This window comes from Balaenoptera physalus (genome assembly GCF_965194825.1).
Source record: "Balaenoptera physalus genome assembly, chromosome: 1".
NCBI lineage: Eukaryota > Metazoa > Chordata > Mammalia > Artiodactyla > Balaenopteridae > Balaenoptera > Balaenoptera physalus.
The window spans coordinates 120,782,742-120,800,888 of record NC_138882.1 but is presented as its reverse complement, the minus strand read 5'-3'; the positions used below and the strand labels follow the sequence as shown (position 1 = coordinate 120,800,888).

The window sequence follows — 18,147 nt, the reverse complement described above, 5'->3', positions numbered from 1 at the left end:
TAGATACTTCCAGAGAAAAGGAATAATGATGTCATTATTACCTGTCATCCAAAACTATATTTGTTCCCTTGGCTTTCAGGAAAAAACAAAATTTTACTTCCTCTTGCATTCATGCTTGAGGTAGTCAGAAGTAATCAAACTCACATATAACAAATATTGGCATAATGAACTAATATATGGGGAAACAGTATTTGAAGTTATTAAGAGCACAGTCATGTCAAAGATGCCTGGATTTGAGTCCTAACTCTGTCAATTATTAGTCATGTGGCCTTGGGTAAATGACTTAACCATTTTATACCTCAATTAACTTATTTATGACACACTGAACATACTATCTGTCTCAATGGGTTGTTTTTAAGATAAAAAGATACAGGGTTCAGCAGATAGACTATAATATTGCACATAAGAAAGGAGCTGTTAATATTTACTGTAATAGTTATAATAATAATTCAAAAATAGTTTGATAGATAAAATATGTAATAAACTTCATATTAATCAAATCCCAAGTACCTTATTCATCTTTTATAATAAGCACAGACTGTTAAAAGCACAGTGGATTCAGTATCAGCAAGTATTATCTCTTGATCCTGCTGTAACTCTGAGTGACCCTGAGCGATTCTCTTAACCTCTCTGGGCTTATCTTAGATTTATCACTTACAGAATGAATAACTTAAGTCCTTGTCTTGACCTTAAGAATTCATGTAGCATTTTAGGGGTAGAACTGAAAGGATGAAGGAATAGGAGTCCCTAGGTTATAACTAATATGAACTTTTATTCTAGGTACTCCTAGAATGGATCCTGTTTGCAGGAAGTAACTGAGAATGACCTAGGTGGTTCAAAAAATGAACCAAAATTAGTAAATTCCATAAATAATCAGTCTGGTCCTTCTGCCTTTCATATAAACCACAGGAACAGAAAGAGTCTACCAAGCTCACTGTGAGAGTATTTCTACTGCACATTCATATTAAAGTAAGACATGCACGTAGATAGTGTGATGGAAACTTGTTCCAAGCCTGCTATGTGGAGAATTAGTTTAGGTTTAGATTGAGCCCCTATGTCTGCAATACTTTCCTGCAATACTTGTTTTTAAAAAGTCTATATACAGTTTCCATTATTAGACAAACTCTGAAAAGAGGGAAAGCATTCTCAGAAAAACTACAAAATCATCTCAAATATTTCAACACTGTTTTGAACTACTATCAAAGCATAGTGAACCATGGATGCTTCATTTATCAGAAAGTAATTTGGTTTCTAAATACTTTCGACTAAACCTTCTCTAGAGAAAATTCAGCTATAGTTGCTAATTGATAACATAGCAAGATCCCTGACTTCTACAGTGTCTGTTTCTACTAGTTAACAATACAAGCCAGATTTTAAAAGTTTAAAAAACTGTGTAAGAGAAAAGAAGTCTGTGAAAGATATGTATCCATGACCCAGTTTGTTTACCTTAATGCTATTTCACTTTACTAGACTTGTTGAGAATATATTATTTTTGGTCTGTATATTTTGAAATACCGATGGGCCAAGGCTCATATAATATGTGCATTAAGTCCTTGGAAGATAATATCTTCCGCTTTAAGTAAAACTTCAAAGTTAAAAATGATAATCTGCTCTAATAGTTAAAATCAGTCTTTTAAAATTTTCTCTATAGTATTTCTTTATATACTCCTCTACACAATCACGACTCAAGCTTTATTTATCAATAATTTTTCCCTTTCTGGAATGCTAATTTCATGAACCATGGGCATTATTAACCTTGGAAAGTAATGATTAGTTTGTTTTTCTCTCATACACAGTGGCATTCTTCAGGATGCAATAACTGTATATTTAATATCAAATACAATTTATTAAGGTAATTTTCATATTATGAGATTTTCTTTGTTTGATGCTATTCATCAGTACAGTTTCCTCAGAGGTACACTTAGCAGTCAGAGGTATACTAAGTAGCATTAATCAGACAGATTCATGACTGTATGTCAAGACCAATTCTGGTACAAACGATCACTCTGCAGTTTCATGGAAGCAACCAACAACCTCAAAGGAGCTGTCAGATTCTAAGTACTATCTAGGATGAAGACTAGTCTAAATGCCATAAGAACAATGGTGTGGTATGGTCATGGGAGGAAAAATACTCCATGAGATCAAAACCTTTTTAATCAATTTGCAATTGTGCCCTGTAGAAGGGATTATGAAGGGAAGCAAACAAGGTCAGGATCCTTTCCAAAACCAGATAAATAGCTGATGGTTAACAGTTATTAATGGCTTATTTTTCTGACACTGTATTGCATGGATTATTCCATTCCACGCTCCCAACAGCTCCCTGTGAAGTGGGTAGTATTATCTTCACATTTTACACATGAGGGAACTAAAGCTTAGGTTAAGCAACCTGCCCAAGGTCGACGGGACCTAGAAAATGGCAGATGGAATTTGAACAAATTAACCAGAGCCAGAATACCATCTCCAATCTGAATCTTCCAAGAGGAAAAGAATATGACACAGTAAGACACCAACATAGCTCATTATTAAGTGTATTTAGGCGCCCATATCAAGTCAAATACTGCCCTCCAATATTTTGGGGCCTTTAATACCTTGGACAGAAATTTTGTATCGTCTTCATCCCCGGTAGAAAATCAACAACTCAGTGTTTGAGAAAAAGACAAGCTGAATATATTGAGAAGAATTTACACTTGTGTTAATTCAGGAAACTGCACAGCATATTTTATGAAATAATTATGGAGGCTGTGTTACTATTCCTTTTTACCCGAGAAAAAGCCAACTCACATGCATATGACTACTATTTTTTACTACCTATCCCCAACCCTCACTTCTACTCTATTTACGCTTCAGGCCTCACATTCATGTATATATCATGGCAGAGCTTATTATTTCCTAATAAAATTAGAAACTCTTTAAAAAAAAGCCAAGTATTTTACCTACATCCAAGTGTACCTCACTTTGGATATATAAAAGTTACAATGTGACTTCAAAGTTTTAGAAGTAAGTTATTGCCCTAATGTAATAAAAAAAGAGAACTCCAAAATTCTATCAGTGACTTTCTCCTACATGTGAATTTTGTCCCCATCATTATCTGAAGGGTTTTCTTTTATTTTTCTTAAGACCCTGTCTTTGGTGGGCACCACTTTCCTGGATTAGGACAGCACCCTAATTCCTATTGCTGAGGAAAGGAATTTAAAACACTGACTTTGGGCTCAACTTCAGAATGAGATCTTAGGAGCTGAAGAGCTCCGAGATCCACATGGCACCCAAATACATCAAAGTAAAACTACATCTTACCTTAACACCTTGCATACCAGGGGGCCCCATTAATCCAGAAAGACCTTGATCACCCTAAGAACAAAACACAAACAGAGGTTTAATATTATGAAAGAGAATTGAAAATTATGATTTCCTTGCTGCAGGATTTCACTTTGGACGTCCAGATCTTACTGCATTCATTTCTGATCTCCTCTATCTGGCTCAAGGTCCACCTCGTTTCTGGGACTGTTCGAGACCTTTTCTGAGGCTCCCAGCCCTTATCTCTTCTAGTGCTGATTACCTGGACAGTACTTCCCCCACCTCTAAGGTCTTGCTTCTTTTTCTCTGATGTCCTTTTCTCTAGGAATGTCCTTACTTCCCAAATTCTCATCTTTCCCAAAGTCTACTGTGCTTTAAAAATGTAAAGGAATCTACTTAAAAATTCTACCAGTGCTTTGTGAGGCAGCTGTGGACAGCTCAGGCCTGCCCTTCTAGGTGAGGACCTGCAGCCCGATGGGACACCCATGTGGAACCTCAAGGCAGGGCTTGGGGGTGGGAGGCAGAACTGGGCTCTCGTCATGCACCAGGGAAAGTGGCACTTCCGTTTCTGGGGCTGCAGTGAAAATTTATTGGGAGGACCGTGTGTTTGACTTCACAGATCCAACTTCGCAAATTAGGGCCTTCTGTCCCCACACCCCAACCCCTTCCCCCAAATGTGATGAAGGCCTGTGAGCAGGGTAGGAAGGAGAAATTATACCAGTGAGGGGGAAGGAGTATGTGGTGGGTAGAATGGCCAACGACATAGGGGAGGCTGTGTGAACTGACAAGGATGAAACATGTCAAAGTGGAATGGGGCTATAATCTTAAACCAGTTTATTCGTGGTACACTTCTTCTTCGCCTCTGTTCCCTTCCCTCTTCCTGCTGTGACAAAGTTATTGTGCATGAAAAAAGTATGTTCTTTGAAAGAAAAAAAAAGTACTTAGTTAATAACCCTAAATAAACTCGTTAATGACTGTTTAGGCACTATTTAATTTTCAGTGTATTATCTACTTTAATATGTCACCAAATGAAACAATCAGAAGGGAAAAGGATGTTTCTGATTAACTATAAAGTGCTTTTCCATATGTTTAATATTTTAATGTTTTTTTGCTCAGTGTTTTATTAGGATGGCTTCCATTTGTTATGGGATGATGGGTTTATACATATATATATATTTTTTTACACTTATTTCTCTGATAGAAGGAAAAGAAAACTGCACTAGGAAACAGGAGACTGGAGGCTCATCTCCTACTAGCTCTAATCAAGGGTAGATCACTTGATTTCCCTTCAAAGTTTCTCCATCTGAAAAATGGGAATAATAATATCACACTCGTCTTGTGGGAAAGGAAAAATTACCACTATTTAAGAGTTATCTTTTTTGCCACTGAGGTCCCACAAGAAATTAAACACTTAGGTGTGCTCTATGAGAGATGTTCCTTACTGGATATTACATGCAGAAGGACTAGAATCTGCGTTGCTTTTATTGTTTCATCATTGACTATATATTTATTGTAAAAATAGCTAAATGTTTAAAAATAAAATTCAATTGTTTCCCAATCCCCCAATACTCACACCAATTTAATGTTTGTATTTTATTTATTTGTATTTATATTATATGTGTATAAATATCCTGCCTCCTCAGTATAATTGAACCTAACTGTATGTAAATATAATTTCTGAGAAATTGTTTTTAAATGTTACCATTTTAAAAATATCTCATTTTGAAAGTTGGATTTCACTTAAAGCTCAATGAAAACATTCTATTAAATCCTATATCTTACCATATTTCTCCTATATAGTATTGACCATAGTTAGTATATGAGTAACTCAAAAAGTTAAAAAAAAAAAAAAAAAACCCACTGACATACTTCCAAGTCACAACTCGCAGGCTGAATCACCCTATATTTTATACAGATACTGTACACATACTGAACCACCCTATATTTTGTACAGAGAAGCCACAAGGGAAGATAAAAATAAGCATCTGATAAAATCTGAATGCGTAACTTGGGAAGTTTATTTAAAGCAGTCACCAAAAGAGAGTGGATGTCTAATTTCTAAATTTTAAGTAAGAAATCAAATGTTTTATATTTAGAGATTTTTAAAGATGGCATTTATGTTTCTCAGATTGCAGAATTTTTTTCCTTGTAATAATTAAGGGACCAATGAAAATACTGTTTCTAATAATAAACTTCCATTCCTTTTCTAAATTATTTAGATTCAGTGAACTCAGTTCCATCACAGAAATGAAATTCTTACAGTTCTAGATTAAATTTGAGGATTTAATTGCTAGTATAATACCCATTAATGTGATGTAATTTTTCTTACGTTTACAAGAGTTTCTGTAAACCAATTAAAGGATAAGATTTCAACCCAGTAACCACAAAAATTATTCAGGGATTTTAAAAGTTTGTGAATTTACACTACATAAACAAAAACATCCTATAATTGTATCACATTCATCAAGTGCATGTCTAAATAAAGCTTCCCAGATATATACCTAAATACTTGACTTGTATTCATCCTCACTGGAAAACAGTATCTTCCTCTTAATAAAGATTTTCGCTGCTATCTTTACTTTGAAACATTAGTTTCTTTTTATCTAAATGCGTATGTGTATTTGAGCACATTATGATAAAATAAAAAGCATACTGTACTGAAAGTCAGAAAACTTAGATACATCATTAATTCATCTACTTGCTATCCACTTAAATTCTATGAATCTTGTTTTCTCAACTGGAAAAAAGATAATGATGACCACCTCCTTCACTGTTACTGTGGGACTTAAACAAGATAAGTATGTAGAACTATTCTAGGAATAAAGGTGTAAAATGGCATTAGAATTTACAATGGCATCCATACTAACAGCAACATTTTTGAGGTTAGGACCAAAAGTATCTTGTTCTAATTTTTTGCCCCATCTGTTCCTAGTTCACAGGTAGCACAAGGGCATGACAAAGTAGACACTCAAAAAAATTAATGGTATGATTTAAAGTGAAAAGTTGGGCTGATAATACTGTTTACTTGATTCTTCAAATATTTCTTCTTTCATTAAAATCCAATAGTTATCTATATATTCTGTCTGAAATCAAGTAAAATCTACATTTAAAAAAAATAAAAATGATTAAAAGCTTGAAATATATCACCATGATTTTATTTCATGGACGAATAATTACCTTTTCTCCAGAAACTGCATGACTTGGGGAAAAACCTGGATCTCCTTTGGGGCCCTAAATAAAAGTTATAAAACACTTGATGAAACATAAATTACATATATCATACTTCTTTGGTTGTATGCATTGCCAGACGCTACACACATTATATGGTATTGAATAAAATTACGTATTTGAAATTGAGATGTACAAGGATTATTTACCTTTTTAGTGTATATTTCACTTATCCTTAATTTTAAATGTTGATTAGATCCCTAGAAATTCCCCAGACATACCTGATTTTTCTAATCAATGAAGTTATACTACGATTGAAACATCTTTTTTTTTATAGGTAACTCTTGTCATTTTTACTTTTTTAATTAATTTTTATTGGCGTATAGTTGCTTTACAATGTTGTGTTAGCTTCTACTGCACAGCAAAATGAATCAGCCATACATATACACATACCCCCTCCCTTTTGGATTTCCCTCCCATTTAAGACACCACAGTGCATTAAGTAGAGTTCCCTGTGCTATACAGTATGTTCCCCTCAGTTGTCTATTTTATACATAGTATCAATAGTGTATATGTGTCAATCCCAATCTCCCAATTCCTCCTACCCCACCCCTTTCCCCCTTCATATCCATCCACATCCATACATTTGTAGAGACGTGGATGGACCTAGAGAGTGTCATACAGAGTGAAGTAAGTCAGAAAAAGAAAAGTAAATATCGTATATTAACGCATATATGTGGAATCTAGAAAAATGGTATAGATGACCTTATTTGCAAAGCAGAAATAGAGACACAGACGTAGAGAACAAATGAAACATCCTTCTTCAAGGGAACTACATAAAGGCTCTATTAACTTTTCTATTTTTGTGACATATTGAGTTATAATTCCTATTTTAGTATGGGAAAACTAGTTATTTTTAGTAAAAGAAAACTGCTTATAATAATTCTCAAAATTTTAAAACATCATTCCAAGTTTAAATATTTTCCAAAATCTTGCAATGTACATGCATTACTTTTATAATAAAACAAAAATAAAAAACCCTCTAACTGCCAAAATTCTTTTTATTCTGTTATAAAAATAGATATTTTTCATACTTTGGGAATCTTTATCTTTTATATATCAAGAGAAATATGACATTAGGTTTCAACCAAAATTTTTTGGTACAATAGTAAAGTACTCTTTCTTTCTTATTATGCATACTAGCAAAATATCTCCTTTTCTATTTCATGCTTCATAAAACACAGAATTGAGATTCTTTATCATTCAAATTCTGACTTCATTACCATTCTTAGCTAATAATAATTTTCCATTTCTAAATGTTATTTTCACCCTATGGGAAGTAGGGAAACAGTCATGTCTTCCTTCACATATTCAGGGATACTTTCTTTTTTTTTTTTCTTTCATTCCACAGATATTTATTGAACAACTTCCTGAACACATAGGGATGAACAAAACAGGTAAGTTATCTGTCCTCTTTAGGCTAACATTCCAGTGTGAAAGAAAAAAAAAAAAAAGAATAAATGGAAATTTTTAAAGATACAATTTCTTGTATAGATAAGTGTCAGGAAGAAAGCAGCAGCTGGGGAAGGGAACTGTGACCAGCCAGGACACAGAGGGCTCTTTTCTTGGGTGCACTGGGAGGAACCATCCCTGAGAAGGTGATCTGACCAGAGAATTGAAATTTCGAGGTAAGGGAGGAAGTTGTAAATATATCTGAAGGGAGATCACTAAGAGCATCCCCAGCAGAGAAAAGAGTAAGTGCAAAGGGCCTGAGGTTTGTCTGAGAAACAGCAGGTTGCCCGATGTAACAGGTGCTAAGTGGAGAGAAGCAGGCGTGCACTTCAGAGAGACAAAAGCTGCCAGAACACAAAAAGAATTATAGGGCCTTACTTGTGGTTTGGCTTTTACTCAGATCTGTCTTCACTTTTAACAAGATACCACTGGCTGTAGTGTTGAAAAGACATTATGGGGGTTCCAAACTCAGAATACATATTGAAGGCAGAGCCGACAGAATTTCCAGGACGAGAAGTGAGAGAGACAGACTGCCATCAAGTCCACGTACAATGGGAAAACAACAAAGATGGAAAAGATTGGGGAGAACAGTAGGACTGTATGACAGCTGTAGTTCTCTCTCAGACATGTTAAAAGCAAGGTGTCTCTTAGATTTTTAAGTGGAGATATTGTGTGTGCTGTTGGATGCTGAGGCTGGATATCAAAAGTCACCAGAATATAAATTGTATCTGAAACCATGGCAAAGGATGAGACTACTGAGAAAAAGTGTAAATATAGAGAAAAGAAGAGGAAGGAGGATGGTTCACTAAATATGTTCTAATATTTAGAAATTGGAGGAGGAAAGACAGCAAGAGAGAATGAGGTGACACAGCATGTAAGTTGAAAGGCAAACAAGGTGATTGTGGAGCCTCCAAGTGTAGAGAAGACATTTTCAGAACGAAGCCATGGCCAACTGTGTGTGTCCACTACTGCTGAAAAAATGAGTCACGTGAGGAGAGGCTCCTGGGAGAGATGGAGGTGGTTGGTGACCTTGATAGGTATCGTATCAGTGGAGTGGTTAAGAAGAACACATGAAGGTCATGGGTGGTAAGACAGGAGCTTTGATTAGCAAGGCAAGTAGAGAAATAAGAGGAGTACACCACATCTCAGGAGAAAGAAGATGTGAGTTCTAAGAGAGGGCTTAGGCTTTTAAAATTTTATGTCAAGATGGAAACTAATATAGCAAGTTATTTTGTTGATGGGAATGATCTAGGAAAAAAGGGAGAAATTGAGCATAAGTTGGGAGAAATGCATATTTCTCTTGAGTATGCCATAGAAGATGGGGATCCAGGGTCCAAGCAGAGACATTTCAGAGGGAACAATTAATCTGGTACAACAATTTCAAAGGTAGAATATATGGGTACAGATATTAGGTCACTAGCCTTGGTAATGGGGAAAAAAATGAGAGCTAATTCTCATCTGACTGCTTCTAGTTTCTCGGTGAAATAAAACGTTAAGCTTACAGTTCAAAGTTAGAGGTGGGGAATGGTATGGGAGGGATACTCCTGAAATAGCTCTCAAACTGACTGATGAAAGAAGAAAGACAAAAAGTCCTTCATGTTCCCCAGTAAGTCTTTTCATTTTACAAATTAGAAATAAGTCTTCATTGACAGAGTCCTATATCCAAGCAACAAAAAAAAAATGTTTAAGGAAAAGGTTGTTTTCCAGTCTGACCTCTTCCCTTCCATAGCTATCACCACTTCTACCACTAATACAATTTTAGATCGCTGGTTACAAAATTATGGGACCTGACAAATGGCTTTAGTGATATCTTAATATTTAAGAACTCAACTCTTCATCTAAAAAAAAGATAATCTATTTAGAATTTATGAGAGATAAGAGCTTATCCCTTTATAGAGCAAATCCCTTTATAGAGAAAGAAGCAATAAGGTCCAGAAAAGTTAACTGAATTGGTTAAGACTGCCTAGAAAAGTACTGGTAAATCAGGTCAATTTTCTTTCTCATATCACAACATCTGTTAAATTAAGATCTTATTGATTTTTATATATTTTAACCTATTATAAAGCCTAACTAATTGATTTGAGGCAATATTTACAACAAATTTAAAAGGAACTTAAGAAATGATAGCCCTTGAGAAATGTGAATATAATAAAACTTTTTTATGGCCAATGTTTTTACTTATAATTCTCACACTAAAAACTCTTATTTTTTGGTCCTATCTGAATTTTATATTATATACCAACTTCCTTAATATAATTATCTTTCAGCTTTCTTGACATCATCATCTAATATGACATTTCATCTTCCACTTTAAGAAAATTGAAAGAGTGGGAGAAAGTAATCAATTAAGCAATAAAAATCAGATGTAAAGACAGACCTTTTTCTTATTCATAAGCTTTATACATCTTGGCAACATATGTAAAGAGATATATGTCAAATCTCTTATTGCCACACAAATATGCTTAAGTTAATTGATCATCTCATATTCTAGAACCAGAAATTTAAGTCAGTATGAAGAAAATGCTTTTAACCTGGCCAGTTGTGCACTGATCCTAGTATAAAATGCATGAGGAAGAGATTATTGAACATGCCAAGTTTGCCTGAAATGTCAAGGAAGTAGGGCATACTTTTCTGCATTTAAGGAAAATACTCCAAAATTTCTGTCGTTTTCCCTCCTTTTTATGAGGGAAATCATATTTACTTATTTGTTATCTATTTATTTATTTATTCTATGATTCCTGACACACTTTTAGCCACACTTGATTGGCTTTTCAAAAACTCCTTGGAATTAAAAATAATGTTTATAAATTAATCATAATTGACTTTGACCTTCAATACTGACTTTTACTTACTCCTACACGACTTTTATTGAAGGAGCTATATATCCTCCTTTTGAGTATGAATAAGAAGAAAAGGAAGTTGCCTACATTTTACTACTCAAGTATTCCAAAAGTCCCACCTATCTTACTGATCTGCTATAGTCTAAAATCCTCATTATCAGAGTAGCTCTTTTAGACTGTTATGGATCTCCAGATGGCTCTCTGTATAAGGAGGGAAACTCTCTAAGGTATTAGACCCATTAAGATGTTCCAACAAATTTATCAGATTGGAGTCCACACAATATAATGGAAAGAGCATTGGGATTTAGAGTGAAAAGACTGAACAAGTCATTTAATCTCTCTGAACCTGAATTTCCTCCTCTGTAAAATGGGAATAATAATAATACCTACTTAGATTAGCTTGAAAGATTTATGATCAAATCCCCTATAGATTACATAGATGTTAGTAGTTAGTATTAAAAATAACAGTACTAAATACAATCATTAAAATAAATTTTACAATTATGGCCATCTTGAAAAGCAGAGAACACAACTCTTGAGTGAATTACTGATGGTGCAGCAAAATTTTAATGGAAAGAATTTGGAATTTAAAAATTCAGAGTATGAATGAGCTAAATTGGTAGAGTATCATAAAGGAAACACTAAATGACATAATCTTGAGGCAGCACCACTTGAATATTCTTGGCTTTAATATTAGCAATAACTGCACAAGCTCCATAATCTCAATTTTAAGCACTATACTCTCTAACCAACACTTCTTATCTTTTTAGCTCACTCTAAGCCCTTATAACTTTAACAATTATTTGACCCACTGGAACTGCTAATATGTGATCCCATCACGTTTTCACTCTTTCATCCCCCACAGGGTCTCACTTCCCATCCCTAGCTAGCCTAAATACCAGTGTCTTATATTCTAATCTCTTCCTTGCATACATAAATGACACCACTGCCTGTTTCTCCCTCTGTCTTATAAGCTTACCTGGAAAATCTTAAATATAAACTCTCTACCTACTTTGACCCTATCCCTAGCAGCTGAATGTGATTAAGAGAAAACAATAATGCTGACAAATCTCACTTGAAATTCATGACTTCTTACATTGATTTTGTTTTACTTTGTCTTTTGGTGTGTCCAGTAATTGCCTCAGTCGATTCACTTTCCCATTTTCCTAGATGATTATTTCAAAACTTCTCTCTCTTTACTCTAAGACGGTTATCCTGCTTTCACCTTTCACAAGCTCTCATAACCAAATCCACTACACCTCACCTTAACCTGTTCCAAAATACTCTGCCTTCATAACCAAACCCCCCCATTGTCTCTCACCAGGACATTATTGGTGAACTGTCTTCCCTATATTATTTTAATTTTTACTTCTAAGATAACTGCCATCATCAAGTAAACACACTGTAATTTCTCCAATCTTAAAAAATAACTTTCCTTGTGCCCACATCTCCCTTCTCTGCTCCATTATACTGTTCCCTTTTAGAGAAAAACTCCTAGAAAGTTGTCTATGTTAACTAAAAGACTTCCTCTCCATCCATTCTCTCTCAGACCTACTCTACTCAGGCTTTTGTCCCTACCACTATCCTACCTCATTGGTCATTCTTTCTGAGTCTCCTTTGCTAGTTCCTCTTCATCTTCCTAATACACTGAACTCTGAAGTACCCCAAGACTCAGTCCTTGGACACTTCTCTTCTTTGCCTACATTCATCCCTAGGTGACCGCATCAGTTCCATAGCTTTAAATTCCATATATACATTGATGACTCTGAAATGTATATTTTTAGTTATGATATCTTCCCTGAACTCCAGATCCATACACCCTTTTTATATCTCCACTTGGATGTTAAATAGTCCTCTCAAATTGAATACGATCAAAAAGGAACTCTTGGGAATTCTGGTTCAGATAGTGGCAGAGTAGCATATATGCAACTAATCTTCCTGAAGATTACAATTGTAAAGTCAGGACAAGATATGTAAAACATATGAATGCACAGGAGAACAATAAAAAACAGGGCTGGAGGGGATTCAACTCTTGAAAGAAGAAACCACACTTGGTTTAATACACATTTATACAGTCTTTCTCCTAAAGACACTTCCCAGTCTGCACAGAGTGGCTGGAATTCAAGCAGAAAAACATAAACCTTTTGACTAGTGGTATCAGAGGAGAGAGCATAGGAGTACCAAAATGACCGCAAACTGAGGGAGAAAATCCTAGAAAGAAAGAAAGTCAGCTTCCCCCAAAGCTTGAATATAGATTTTCTTCAATTCTTGGCTGATCCTGACATGTGTTTTCATGAGATAGATTCCAAAGAACTCAGCAGAAATCAACAAGTAAAAGGCTGAAAGAATTAACAAATTTCAGCTGCTGGTCACTACAGGAGAAAGTTTGGGGTTTGAGCCACATCATTTTAGAAGAACATGGTAAATAGTTTGATAAATACCTTTCCATTGAAATTGAGGGAGAGTTATACTTTAGAAGCAAATACTATATTCTTGGACTAATGGACTCGCACTAATACTGTAAGCGAAACTGAAACAGATCTGCCCTTTAAAAAAGTTTCCAAACCTTGATGTGGATGAACCTAGAGTCTGTCATACAGAGTGAAGTAAGTCAGAAAGAGAAAAACAAATATTGTATATTAACGCACATATATGGAATCTAGAAAAATGGTACTGATGAACCTATTTGCAGGGAAGGAAAAGAGATGTTGACATAGAGAACGGACTTGTGGACACAGGGGGCAGGAAGGGGAGGGTAGGACAAATTGAGAGAGTAGCATTGACATATATATACTACCATGTGTAAAACAGATAGCTGGTGGGAGGCTGCTGTATAGCACAGGGAGCTCAGCTCAGTGCTCTGCGATGACCTAGAGGGGTGGGAGGGAGGCTCAAGAGGGAGGGGATATATGTATACATATAGCTGATTCACTTTGTTCTACAGCAGAAACTAACACAACATTGTAAAGCAATTAAATGCCAATAAAAAAAAATAATAAAAAAATAAAAGTTTCCAAACCTGTACAAATTTAAGGTGATGAGCCAGTTATTTAAGTGCCTACAGAACAAAAATCAAGTCTCCAAAGTATTAAAAAGAAAGGTAACAGCATCTAAAGGTCCACATATCATCCACAACATGCAGTATGTAATCAAATTTTTCTAGACATGTAAAAGAGAAAATCTGACTTGAGATAAAGAAAAAAAGCAGTCAATACAAACAGACCACAAGAGGACCTAGAAGTTAGAATTAGCAGTTGAAGATTTTATTAACTATTATAAATATGTTCAAGGGCTTAAAGGAAAAGATGATCATAATGAGTGAACAGACAAATATCAGCAGATGAAAACTATATAAAAAGAGTCAACTAAAAACCTAGAACTGATAATACAGTATCTTAAATATAAAAATTTACTGGATGAGATTAACATCATATTGGAGAAGGCAGAAGTAAAGTTTAATGAAATTAAAGGCAGATCTATAGAAGTTATCTAATCTGAAGAAGAGAAAAAAAGAATACATGGCAAAAATGAACAAAGATCTAGTGACCTGTGGGGCAATATTAATAGTATAACATACATGGAGTCCCAGAAGGAAAGGAGAGAAATAATGGGACAGAAAGATTATCTGAAGAAATAATGGCCATAAATGTCCCAAATTTGTTTACAAAAATTTTTTATGGGTAAAAAGACATTCAGTGAAGCCCAAAGAAATATCTAAGGGAAACCACCTCTACAGACATCATAGTAAAGCTGCTAAAAGCCAGACAAAGAGAAAAACATTAAGACATCCTGTGGAAAATTTCACATTATATTGAGGGGAATAAAAATGTTGGCTAAATCCTCATCAGAAACAGTAAAGGCCAAAATATGAGAACATCAGACATGTTTAAAGTGCTGGAAGAAAAACATTCTCAACCAAGATTTTTTTACTCTACAAAAATTTTGTTTACTATCCTTCAAAAAAATGTAGACAAAATAAATTTCAGGTAAACAAAAACCAAGAGAAACCATCACCAGTAGAACTGTACTCAAAGAATTATTGAAGGAATTTCTGCTAGCTAAAGGGAAGTGGCACCAGATAGAAACTCAGACCTATAGGAAGGAATAGGAGCTAATACAGAAATTATTGCATTGTACTGTTGGGTTTATAATGACATAGATGTAAAATAAATGATAACAGAACACAAAGGATGGGAGGACAGTAGGTAAATGTAATTGTAATGTTACAAGAGTCTTATATTTTACATGAAATATTACCATATTAACTCTAAGTAAACTACAGTAAGTTAATAAGGCATACTGTAATCCCTAAAGCAACCACTAAAAATCAATCAGAGATACAGCTGAAATGCCAAGAGAAATTAAATAGAATACTAAAATATATTTGATTAACCCAAAAGAAGGTAGAAAAAAAGGAATAAAGGGACAAAGAACACCTGGGATAAATGGAAAAGAAATGACAATGCAGAAGGCCAAGACCCAATCATAGCAAAATTACACAAATGTAAATGAACTTAACATTCTAATTAAAAATCAGAGATTATCAAGCCAAGATAAATATAAAAGACCCAACTATACAGTATCTATAAGAGATGCACTTTAAATATAGAAAGGTAAAGGAAAGGAAATATATATACCAGGCAGACAATAAGCATTAAAAAGTTGGTGTGGCTCTATTACTATCAAACTAGACTTCAAGAAGAGGAGTATTACTAAAGATAAACAGAGATATTTGATAATGATAAAAAGCTCTGTTCATCAGGAAGACATAATAGTCCTTAAATATGCATGCATCACACAAGAGCTGCAAAATACATGAAGCAAACACTAACTAAACACTTCCTAAACACTAAAGATATAAAATCCAAAATCAGAGTTGGATATTTCAACACACCTCTCTCAGTAATTAACGGAACAACTAGACAAGAAAAAACCTAGTAAGGACAGAGAAAATTTGACCACCACCATCAACCACCATAATCGAACTGACATTTATAGAACACTATACACAATCCTCTGAAGTTCATGTGAACTATTCATCAAGATAGATCACATGATGGGCCATAAAATGCCTCAATAAATTTTAAAAGATTAAACTCTTCCATTGTGTGCTTTCTGAACACAGTGGAACTAAATTAGAAACCAGTAACAATAAGATCACTAGAAAAGCTTCTAATTGATGGACATTAAAATAAACAACATACTTCTAAATAACCAATGAGTAACGAAGAAAGCATACATTTCAACTTGAATGATAATGAAAACACAACACATCAAATTTTGTGGGATGCAGTTAAATCAGTCCTTAGAGAGAAATTCATAGTTCTAAATGCTTATGTTAGAATAGAGCTAAAAATCAATGAAATATTATATGGTCCATAGAAAAACTTAACAAAGCCAAAAGTTGGCTCTTTTAAAACATTAATGGAAATGAACTCCTGATTTCCTCCCAGGTGAAAACAAAACAAGTAAAAACCTGAAATCATGTTCCTCCTCATTCCAGTAGATGGCAGCTCCCACAATACCAGCTGTTCAACTGCTTAAGCCTTAGATTACCTTTGACCCCTCTCTCACACCATGTAAGTGACTCATCAGCAATTATGTTAACTGTACCTCAAAATACATCTAGATTTTGACCACTTTACACCATCTCCATTGTTAACACTCTAGTCCATGCCATCCTCACCCATGGCGTGAGCTTGGGTAGACCAGTGAAGTAGTCTCCAAACTGGTGCCCCTATTTCTACCCTTCCCCTACCCCAATCTATTCTCTGTGATAGCCAGAACCATCCTCCTACAACATAAATTGCATGGTGTCATCTTTCTACTTAGAACTCTCCAATAAATATCCAACACAGAGTAATATCCAAACCAAAATTCTTATCTACAAGATTCAACATAATCTGGCTCCTGCTATCTCTCTGATCTATCTCCTACCACTTATCTCATTCAGCTATTCCTCAAAGACTGCCAAGCAGTCTCCTGCCTCAAGGCCTTTGGACTTCCTGAGTTGTTTCTATTGTTTTCAACCTTTTCTTCATCAGGATTGCAAAAATGGTGATTCTAACTCTAGTATTCTTTCTTCATTTGCTAGCTTTTTCTGTAAAGAGAAACTTCCCTTTGTCAACTATTTGGTTGCACTAAGGTTCAATTCTATAAGAAAAGCAAGGCAATTTGTTAAGAAAAAATTTATTCTTTCCCTTTATTTTTCTTCTATTTACCATTTTTCAAAATAATGACATTGTGGTATAATAAAAATATACATTTGGTCTTTGTCCCTGGTTCCTAGCACAGAGCTCCTAAAACCCTTGGAATTTCCTGAGTCATAGGAGTGTCTTTTGTTATTCATAACAAGCCCTTTGCAACCACATCTGAGCTTATGCTAATGAGGTGACTGAAGAGGGGGAGCTAGAGAGCTTCAGGATGGGGACGAGTCACTGGAAAGGCAAACAAGCGATTAGAGCGTAGGAATTTAGCCCCATTCCCTCGCCCACCTCCAGGGAGAGGAGTGGGTGGTAGAGACTGGGTTTTAAGAACTCTTGAACAAAGACATTCCAAGAGCTTCCAGTAGGTGAACACACTGATGTGCTGGGAAGATGACGCACCTGGGGAGGGCATGGAAGCTCCGGGTTCCCACCCTCCATATTTTGCCCTATGCAGCTCTACCATTTAGCGACTTGAGTTGTATTTTTTTAATAATAAATTGGTAAGCCTAATTAAAGTGTTTTCCTGAGTTCTGTGAGCTGTTCTAGAAAAATATCAAACCTGGGAGAGAGGAAGAGATTGTGGGAATCCCTGAACATGTAGTCAGCCAGGCAGAAGTGTGAGTAGCCCGGGCAACCCATCTGTTGCTGGCATCTCAAGGGTGTGGAGTCTTGTGGGACTGAGCCCTTAAATCTGTGGAGTCTGACACTAAATTGGGGTAGTGTCAGAATTGAATTGAATTGTTGAATATTCAATTGGTGTCAGAGAACTTGACAATCTCATAGATGTAATTCCCCAGCATCCTCTGTAGGTGACCAATGAGGGTTTGTCTGTTTTTAACTACATTATAACTCATGGATTTAGAGATATTTGTTTTGATTCAATCCACTACAGTTATTATCCTTAATGATGCTCAAATTATACCAATCTTTGGCTAGTGGAAGCCTTTTCAAATTGGCTCCTGAATCCTTCTAACATGAACCCAATAGACTTTGATAGCTAGAAGGAAAAAATTTTAATATATTTGTCATATTTGTGTGGTCCTTTACAAAAAGGTCCCTACATTGTGTAGAATAATAGGAGCACCTCAGTCTTCACCATTTTATCATACTTTACATTTTCAGAATGT

The 18,147-nt window shown here is 35.1% G+C and overlaps 1 protein-coding gene across 7 annotated transcripts in view; it reads right to left on the bottom strand.

The window, feature by feature from the left end:
* Nucleotides 1-18,147, bottom strand: part of COL24A1 (collagen type XXIV alpha 1 chain) — a 408,506-nt gene that overhangs the window by 332,359 nt on the left and 58,000 nt on the right. For all 7 annotated transcript variants that reach the window (XM_082409988.1, XM_082409993.1, XM_082409994.1 and 4 more), the window contains exons 7-8: nt 6,472-6,525; nt 3,295-3,348 (exon numbers count right to left, since the gene is read on the bottom strand). In XM_082409988.1, the coding sequence (XP_082266114.1) occupies nt 3,295-3,348; nt 6,472-6,525 (108 nt within the window). The remainder of the gene's footprint in view (nt 1-3,294; nt 3,349-6,471; nt 6,526-18,147) is intronic.